The 10304-nt window shown below is 45.6% G+C and overlaps 1 protein-coding gene across 2 annotated transcripts in view; it reads left to right on the forward strand.

The window, feature by feature from the left end:
* The window catches only part of btbd7 (BTB (POZ) domain containing 7), a 125643-nt gene extending 115769 nt beyond the window's left edge, over positions 1-9874 (forward strand). For both annotated transcript variants that reach the window (XM_014145060.2, XM_014145062.2), the window contains exons 9-11: positions 500-678; positions 2072-2515; positions 2828-9874. In XM_014145060.2, the coding sequence (XP_014000535.1) occupies positions 500-678; positions 2072-2515; positions 2828-3478 (1274 nt within the window). In that variant the 3' untranslated portion in view covers positions 3479-9874. The remainder of the gene's footprint in view (positions 1-499; positions 679-2071; positions 2516-2827) is intronic.
* The last annotated feature ends 430 nt before the right edge of the window (positions 9875-10304 follow it).

Below are 10304 nucleotides of genomic sequence, written 5' to 3' on the forward strand. Positions count from 1 at the left end.
TGGCCCCATCCGATGGGCTGAGAGTAGCTGAGGGGTTGGATTAAAGCTCATGATCTATAATAGTTAAGACTGAAAACACTATATAATATATACTGGATATGTTTAAGTACTATCTATCAGGATGTAGTGTATATCAAATAACTATATTTGCTACGTACAGTAACTACTGTGTAAAATTAGAATGTAACTTGTCCTCCGAAGACTTGATGGGCCAGTAAAGAAGAAAATAAATTCCCTCCGGGACCATTGAAAAGGCTAAATATTTCCATATCCTCCAGCGCACACAATACATGCAATATTTACCATTATGTCATGATTTTATGTTTGAGTGGTCCCCAGCATGTAAAACACCTTATCTAATTTTGTTATTCAATTATGTTTTTAATTATATACAAATTCGAACCTATGGCAACACCGTAGACGTGTGCCAGAGGCTGCGGCATTACAGCTAGACCAACCTGGTCACTCAGTTATGTTTTTGTAATGAACTCTCTCTCAGTTCCCAGGCTGGCCGTGGTGAAGGAGATGATCCGGAGGCTGCAGGACCTGCGTCACACGGACCAGGTACAGCGTGCGTACGCCCTAAACTGCGGCGAAGGTGCCACGGTTAGCTATGAGCTGCAGATCCGCGTGCTCCGCGAGTTCGGCCTGCCGGACGCCGCCGCAGAACTGCTGCAGGTGAGATGCCAATCAATCTTTTTATTTTTTTTATAGATTTGTTATGTGTTGTTGAACTTAGTAAAGCTGTAGGTTGGCACAAAAGAGCACAGACAAGTGCATACAAACAATCATCTTCAGCACAATTAAATGTTTTACTTTTCTTCAAAGATATTATTTCACCCGAATTTTGTAAACTGCATGATGCAGCTGATGCACGCAATCAATCGCCAGTTGCGGTATTTGGTGCTCGCATAGGATAATGTGCCTACTGCCGTCTATTTGAAATGTTATGGTAATTTGATCAATGCTCGCTGCCATGTCCTCGTGCAACCTTTCGCCAATAGTGTGAAAATGATATGATAGCGAACGGATTCTCAACTACTTCATCCGTCTACAGAAGTGCCTGTGGCCATCCACAAAAAGGGATGCTTTGTACCCGTCTCCCTTTTGGGTATATTCTAAGCATGCGTTGTAGTCCCCCATTTTCCCTCAGAACAGCCTCAATTCATAGGGGCATGGCTCTACAAGGTGTCGAAAGGCTTTCACAGGGAGGCTGGCCCATGTTGACGCCAAAGCTCCCACAGTGGTGTCATGTTGGCTGGATGTCCTTTGGGTGGTGGACCTTTCTTGATACACATGGAAAACTGTAGAGAGTGAAAAACCCAGCAGCGTTGCAGTTCTCGACACACTCAAACCGGTGCGCCTAGCAACTACCACCATACCCCATTCAAAGGCACTTAAATGTTTTGTCTTCACCCTCTGAATGGCACACATACACACAATCCATGTCTTAATTGTCTCAAGGCTTAACAATTAATTATTTAACCTGTCTCCTCCCCTTTGTCTACACTGACTGAAGTGGAATTAACAAGTGACATCAATAAGAGAGCATAGCTTTCACCTGGTCAGTCTGTCATGGAAAGAGCAGGTGTTCTTAATGTTTTGTACAATATGTCAAATAATAGGAAAAAAATAGGCTATATATCAATATCTAATGTCTAGGCAGTAATGGATTGGTCAACAACCTAAAGAATACAGTGACGAGATGTTGTTTTCATGCTGTGTTCCTTTTTGTTTGGCTGTGTTTTTCATTTAATGCTCTGAAGGCCTCTGTCACCAGCGTGCCACTTTAATGACAAACGTCTCAGGAATTCTGGCTGGAGCACATCAGGCATTTTGTCCCCCCTCATTACATTTTATTTAGTTTTCCATTGAGTGGTGACTGGGCCAAAGTTAACTCAAACTTTGTACTTCCCCCGGTTAGAATCACTCTTTTTTTATTTTTTTACATAGCCGTAATGTAGCAGACTGCCTTTAAGACGAAGTACATCCAGTTTCTTGAGTAGCTTTGGCAAGCCGTTCCTCCGCAATTTTGGACTAATTGTTGTGTGCTGTGCTCCACCCCTCATAGAACCCTCACAAGTTCTTCCCGGAGGAGCGCTTTGGCGACGAGAGCCCCGTCCTAGCGCTGCGCCAGCCGTCGGGTGGCAGCCGTAGTGGAGGGCGTTGCCGGGTCAACAGCAGCCCAGTTGTGGAGAGCATGTTCACCGATCTGGAGGCCATGGCGGGCTTCCACCCGCCGCTGCCCCCTCCCCCGCCGCCTTACCACCCACCGGCCACGCCCACTCACAATGCCCAGCTCAAAGCCAGTGGATGGAGGCCTGGACGTGCCCCCAGCCAGCCCCCGTCACGCTCTTTCTCCTACCCCTGCAACCACAGCCTGCTCCACCACACGGCGAGCTCCTCCTCCAAGCATGGCAGCCCCGCCTACCCACCGGCGGCCAAGCCCCTGCCGCCAGACTGCACCAATCGCCAGGGCGGGGGGGTACGCACCCCGCATCAGGATAAACAAGGGGTGAGTAGAGGTCTACAGGACTCCAGAGCTGTTGTGTTCCCCTGAGATGGTGGTAATGACAGGGCCTACGGGGATAGCGGGAATGCAGAGCTGGAATTGGGTGGGAATGTGGGGATGCCATTTTGATTGAGGGGAGTGTCCTGAGCTATGTTGAAATGTAGGTGGCAACAATGTGTAATGGAAGAGAGGAAAGTGGGGTCCTTTTCTCAAATGTACTTCTGAGGGAGAATGAGAGCTTAAATGTCCTCATCTTGACATCCCCAATATATCGTATCAGGTTGCTATTGTCTTAAGGTTTGTTTGTATCTGCAGAACGTGGCGCCGGTCATCAACGAGTTCATGCCGGACATTGCCATGGGCGTGTCGGCCATGACCCTGAAGGAGCGTCGCCTGCCCGAGGTCACCATGGAGGTGGAGCCTCACGACCCGCACCCTCACCCCTCCACGGCCCCTCCCGCTGTGCCCCACTGCCACCTGGGCCTGAACCGCCACGGTCCGTATGCCTCCCGCAAGAGGCACGCTGCCGAGCCCAAGCCCGAGGCCCAGGCGTCGGAGTATCCTGACTTGTACGAGTTTCCCGGGCGCCATGTGAGCTCCTTCGCCGGGCCGGACCTCTACAGTCACAGTCGAGTTCCTTCGGGAGGGGGCCTGGTCCCTCCACAGTACTCCCCCGACGAACAGCAGCCAAACCCCTGCCGCGGCCCAGTCGGCACCCCACTCCGCCTGGATGTTCTAGAGCAACCCCCCCAGAGACTAGATCTGGCTCTGGCCATGCAGAGCGGAGGAGTTCAAGCAGCCGGGCCATCACACAACCCGAGAGGACGCACCCGAACTGAAACAGACCTCACTTGCGGACTGGGACAGGCGCGGCCCGCAGAACCTTACTCTGAGGAGGTGGTGGGGGCCAGGGACCGCAGGTCGCCCAACAAACCTGAGTACCCTTACAGGAAGTCTGCACTCTGACCCTCCGCAACTAAGACTGTCAGAGGCCTCGGGAAAAGGCAAGAGCGCTAAAGGACGTTTCCTGTAGGGGGATTTGGGGTTGACGGCGTAGCATCAGTGGTTGGCAGTGTCTCCGGTGACAGAGTGGTCATACTCACGCTCAGTTCAGGGCAAAGGCACTAAGCACACATAGTAGTCCCCCACTCCCCCCTCCCCCGGTGAGCCCCAGGTGCTGCACCAACTAACGAGGTGCGGCGGTCACAGTGCCTTCAGCACAGAGCCATGGTGGGGGATGAGGAGGGAAGGCTCGGTTTGGTTGAGAATTATTTGTCCAAATAGATTAGTCTCATGAATTAACATAATGGGTCCTAGCCCTTCCCATCTCTCAGATTGGATCCACGCTCAACTACTTGTCCTCCAATCACCTTTATTCTTCTCAAAATGAAAGTCTTGACTGGTCATCGAACTTTGAATAAATCCTTCCCTTTCCGCCCAGTGTTTTGGATTTTGACAACGCACAGTCATCGTTTCATTTCCATTACACTCATTTCCTGCATCAGGATGAGGGTACTGTAGAGTTATATATTTATATTTTTGTCCCGGTATGCTTTCCTTAGAAATAAATTGAAAAATGCCAAGGCAATGAGTTGCAAACTCATTTCAGCAACCTGCCCATTACAAATAGCTCCTCCTTTTGAAAAAGGTGGAATTGCAGTAATAGCAGTTGTAATACATTATGACCCATGGGCTGTATGTCAGTACGGGCAATTTAAGATTTTAGCAAGAGCACAAAGAGGAGAAGAGAAAAACAAATTAAATCTTCCTACTACTACCAATGTGGCTACAAGGCAGGAATAATAATTGCATAGCTGCTTTTATTAGAAGTGACTATAGAAGTCATCCACTTTGCATACCCATAGTTAATGTGAGTGGTCGCCACTGCTCAGCACTATCTCTTGGTCCTCTCCCACGATTACCCTTTGCAGATGTCCTTTTTACTTTAACCTCACTGTAATATTCAATAGCCTGAGTGCTGGGCACTGTAAGTCGTTTGAACCCTGGCTAGTATTCCAAACCACATTTCCCACTTTATTGATCTATTACTGTCGATTGGCCAGAATGTGCATATACACCTGGTTTCCGGGGTCTAAATTCAACCTCAATAATTAAAAAGGAGGGATAGCACAATAGCAACAGCAAATCAAGAACTGAAGTAGAATATCCCTGCCTTAACCCCACAGCAATTTGTGGAGATTTTTCAAGATGCAGGCCCCATGACTGTGCCCTTTGCCTTTTCCATAGCTCAGCATGGCCGGCGGCCATCTTGGATAAACTTCAACCAAACCAAAGCCCAGTTCCTCAATCCAATGACTCCCTGTCTCCCTCCATGGTGATCTGAACAAGACTGCTTCGGTCACCATCCTTACTTTGACGTACTGTACCCAACAACCAACAATTGTGATGATGTCAATGGAGTTTTGTGGAAGGAGAATTAAAGCGGGGGGAAACAGTTAAATGGTTCCTCTTGAGGATTTGTTTGTCTTGTCCACCGGTCGAAAAGACTTACTCACAAAACCAGCGTAGCTTCTATTAAAACACGCTCACTCACGGGTCCTCCCTTTCGATTCAGAATCTCAACACATTTTCCATCCCATTTTTCACTAGCCCCTGTTGCGCCGCATTGTCAAAAAATGACATTGACTTGGGTTCACTGTAATTATCTTCCTTCTGTTACCATCTCCTCGCACACGGAGAAATGAAATTGCTGTATTGTGCCCCTGCTATACTACCATTCACACATTCGCTAATGTTTTATAACGTTTTCCGTTGCGTGTCCTAATGAACATGACCTGGCTCTCTGTATAATGCTGATGCCTCATGTTTGTGAGGCAGACTCACCTCTGATGGTTGGCAAATGATGTTTCTCTCACAGAAAACCTCACATGAATACCTTCCTTTATCTCAGCAGTTGAAATTACTAATTTCTGTATTCCTTTTCAGTGTGTGGTGATTCTCAAGGCAGAAGGTACTGGAGAAGCATAGAAATCCCTACTTGTTGGTGATTTTTTTGTATTGTTCTTTTGAACCTGGTTGGTCAACTGCAGGGAGACAGACTATAGTTATTGTTTAAGGCGTTTACCTAGTCAATTTCGGAAGTTGGATGAAGTCCTCCAGTTGGTTTTGATTCATTCATGCATGTATGAATGGTGGGACATGGAATACTCTTTCTATCAATTCATGAATGAGGTCGGATTGTGAAGCAGGTTGGGATAAGGTTGGCTAAGTATGTTTGCAGGCTTTTTGATATGGCTTTTTGTCACCCCTCGCTTTCGATGGTGGCGACTTGAAGACTAATGTACATCACCAAGACATAGATGAGTATCAATTAGAATTTATTTTGATTGTCACTGGCATGCTCAGAACCTTAGTTTGGGTGTTGGCTCTTGTGTCGAGGGTCAAAAGCAGCATCTGTCGTCTGATATGAGTTATCCCTCTAATGGCTCTGTTGTTTACTTTTCCATTGCTCTCTCCTCCACCCCCCTTCTGGGCTCATTGGCATTTGATGGTGCAATTCCTCAATCCAAACTTGGGTCCCTTTCAGTTCTTGTCTTAGCCTGGTCCCAGATCTGTTTGTGCTCTTGTCTACTCCATTGTCAAGCTAAATGTTTGGTATGACAATTCCATAAGGAGCTGGTGAAAGAGCAGAAACAGACTTGCAACCAGGCTATGTCTTGTCTCTACCCAGACTTCTTCACTTACTATAGACACTCCACAGTACTTTAACCTTAAAGGCTCTCATTTTATGCCAAGCACTCCCTCATTTGAACCTCTGGAACTCATATACTGGAATGCAAATGATTAGAACTGTACAGTAGTGCTAATATCTTTGAGATCTATCTTGATGTCTCTGTGGCTGTTTTGCTAAGATCATAACCTGCAGAAGATTGTTTTCCTTGGCTTTTCTGCTAATCTTTTCGACCTCCCGCGGGTGAGTGCTCACTGCTGCCGCTGCTTGAGGCTAGAAGGGGTGGTGTGTGTTCTCACGTCACGGTGGGTGTGTGTTGTTGATGCTCTGTTCTCCACCTTAAGGGATGAGCTCAACAACAGCTTAACCATTGTCCATAGTGGGCTGTCTCTCTTACTAATGACCGTGGACAGTACTGTAGCTAGTATAGTTGTGAAAGAGCGGTGCAGTTGTCATTGGAAGAGGAAGGATGTCTCGAGCGGGAGGTTGCCAGTCTTGGGTAGTTTGAATCATTTCTATTTTTGGGTGCTGGGTTGGAGTTTTAGTATGGATACGTTTTTTTTTTAATTACATTTTTCGAAGACCTGACTACTCTGCAATATGAGACTGTCAGTCTATAAGGAGGGGAGAGAAAAAAGTGAGCGAGTCAGCGCAGCCCTTTGCAAACAATGGGCCTGTCACTGTGACTGCTGCAGCAGTGAGCTTAGAAGAGAGTTCGCCCTCTCAGCACCTTCCTCCAGACCCCTCCTCCAGACCCCTCCTCCAGACCCCTCCTCCAGCACCCTCCACCAGACCCCTCTGTACTTGAGCCTTATTCTCTCACTTAATGCCCAGAGTACCCCCACGTAGACACGTTGCTGCACCGTACTGCAGCCCCCGAGGCCAGAGCCTCCCCTTCCGCCCTGCATACCGCCAAGGTCATCCAGACCTGACCTACAGAAGATGGAGGGAGAGGCAGAGATGGAGGGGAGTAGATGGGACAGCCATGGGAGTGGGACAAAGATATGAGAGAACCATGAGATGTTATCTCCTGTTTATCCCATTAGCGAAGGGCTCCCCCGGCAGTAACGTAGAGATGGGAGCTTCAGATCTAATAAACACGTTGCCCCCCTCCAAGCAGCAGGAAGGGAATGCCAGGCCGTGCTCTATTGGCCCACTTTTCTCCTGGGCTTGTTTTAACCTTAAAGGGAAGGTCTTCACCCCGAGACCCTGTGTGATAAAGTGATAACCAACCAGGCACGTTGGAATCTGATTCTGCAGCCCCTGAGGACTGCAGCCGGAGGTCTCTTGAATTAAATAACAGTCAAATAAAATCTCCTGATGCAGCTTTCCGCAAACTGGCAAATACAGGTTTGAGCTATATTCGTTATGTATTTGGACTCATGAACTAATTTCCTAGCCAAAATAGTTACCCGTTTACTTTACGAAAACTGCACATGTATGAGCTAATTGCTATGCTAATATAGTTATGAGCTTATGGCAGTTTGGCAAACACAGGTGGTATGATCTGTTTTCTCTCCAAATACTAGTGAGGCCATTTTCACTGACACAGGAATGAATTGATTTTGATGGTCATTCAGGTATGAGCTCATCTATTTTAATGGAAAATGCAGAGGTCTCTTTGAAGTGTAGAGACGACCCCCTGGTCTGCCCTGAACAGTGTCTCATCTGTGCTGAGGATGAGGGCTTGACTCCTGGCTTTGGACAGAGTGAGTAGACGAGCATTACCAATCCTACAGTTTGTTCGGGTTTTTTTTGCCTTTCATGGGTTAGGCTAGATGACTAATTCCATTGTATTGTTGTAATATTGTGTGTTTTACCACAATGGTTGGACAAACATGACTGTTGCAATAAAGATGAAAGCTGGTAACCTGCGGACTGTTAACCCTTTAGAGAACCAATATGATGATGCATACCCACTCATTTGATTCAGAATGATAGACATTGACAGCAACTTGTACAGAGGGCCTCACTATTGCACTAAAATGATAATCTCACAACAGTATTGTATGTTTGTTTTCACTGATGAGTAGCACTCCTGTAGGTAGAATGGAGATGTTCAGTTGATTGTCCTCTTGGGTAGTTTGAGCTTGGTGGGTCACACATTTCCTTTCACTAACCACGTTTCTGAGTAGTCATTACAGTATTTAAAAAAACCATCATGACAGCTGTGATGGAACGTGGACGTTTCGGTACAATTTTATAAATTCTGACAAATCATTTTGTTTGACTTGGTGGGATCTTTTTGTGTCTGTAAAATTAATTATGCAAGCAATGGAGGTGGAATTGCCTTTATGCGCAAATATTGATATAATAACCATCCTCCCACTATGACGCTGAAAGCATGTAGTTTATTAGGCTACAGATTAAATAAATGATGATGAACGTGCAAGGTGTTGAGCTTGATGCTGCTTTCCAATAAATATTGAGGGTTTTATTCTGGTGACATGATGATCGATGCTCGACTGCCGTTTGACAAACACAAATGTTTTTCTATCCATAATAATCTCATGTAGACTAACCTACCCCAACAGCGTACCCGCGAGCTGTTGGCTAGAGCGCATGCGCCAAGACCAGAGTGGGTACATTTGCTGTTTAACGCAACGTTTTTTGTGACAAAACTATCGGTAGAGTTGAAAATGTGATGGAAAACCGTCGAACTTTAGATTTTTCTTCAGTACATAAAATTTAAGCGAAAAAGTACATTTGGTGTGCACTGTCATCATGCACTGCTTTTTATCCGCAACAAGTCTGTTTGGTGGAACCGTGCATATTTTCTTTATGCAGATTTTTTGAATATTTGCATGAAAATCTGTCACCATTTTAGATGTAAACCTAGCTATTGTCTATCAAAAAAGTACTATGGTATGTTACCTTTGCATTATGAGTTGACTTTAATAGACCCTTAATTACATGATCATGTAAGCTACTGTATTTAGAGATGCACTCACACTTTCTCTAGGTTTTCACATGGACCAGGTTGGGGGCTGGGTATGTAACAGGCTGATACCATACTATGTGCTGTAGCCAACTCTTCTATTGTTGTCAAGCCGTATGTACATGTTTGGCATGTCAGCGAATTAACTCGTACTTCGCTAAAGCACAAACAGATCTGGACCACCAGGCTAGATATAATAACCCATTTCCTGCTTTCTGGTTTGCATTAGGACATCCGGTATCAGCGGCAACGGGAGATTTCTTCATTTAAGACTGTTCTGTCGGTTCCTCTAGATCCTCCTTTAGCGCCCCCCCCCCCCCCCTCCCTCTCGTATGGAGACGAAAGAGTGCCTTCCCTGCCAGTGGCTGGGCATCCTTATCTTCGTCCTATGCAAACATTTTCTACCAGCCCACTCAACCAGTCTCTTTGTAATAGTGTAGCCAATGCTTCATATACATAGTGGTTTCAAAGAGTATTTTTTTATTTTAGGTACTTTTGAACAGTCTCTGAAATGTTGTTTTGTTGTACATATACATTTTTCTATATATAAAACAAATATGTCACAAGTATTTGTTGTATATATCACGAGAAAAAAAGCTTTCTCTCGTAGACTTAAGGAATTGTGGAAAGTCTATTTTTCTACTCTTCTCAGTTGGGATTGTAACAGTGGTAAACTCAAATCTGCAATTTAGGTGACTGACATCTTCAAAATAAACAGCTTTGATAAAAATTATCAAATGGCTTGAGATTCTTTCTTTTGCAGTGAGTAAAGAAAAAAAAGGTCCCTGACAAGGACTCCCGTCCATGAAAAGTTACGATACTGTATTTCTGTTTTTAATGGTTACTTGAATGCTTCTGCACAGGGTCAACTGGGTCAGTAGCATCTTCAAACGTCAGTATTAGAAGTCAATTTCCTGCAGTTTACAAGGACTAGCCTGATCCACACCACTGCGCTCATCATACTGTGTAAACTCAAACTCGCAAGATCAGGATGGTCTAATGAGGCTAGAGAAGGACCACATGATGACTTGTCAATCATTTAAAAAATCAGTCAGCAAACGTATCCAACTATTGCATATGCTAATGTTAGCAACTCATTCAAATGGATGGGTATAATTTGAGATCTCACAAGGAAGAGATTTATTACCATCTGAGCGATTGGC

This window comes from Salmo salar, chromosome ssa15 (assembly GCF_905237065.1).
Source record: "Salmo salar chromosome ssa15, Ssal_v3.1, whole genome shotgun sequence".
Taxonomy (NCBI): Eukaryota; Metazoa; Chordata; class Actinopteri; order Salmoniformes; family Salmonidae; genus Salmo; species Salmo salar.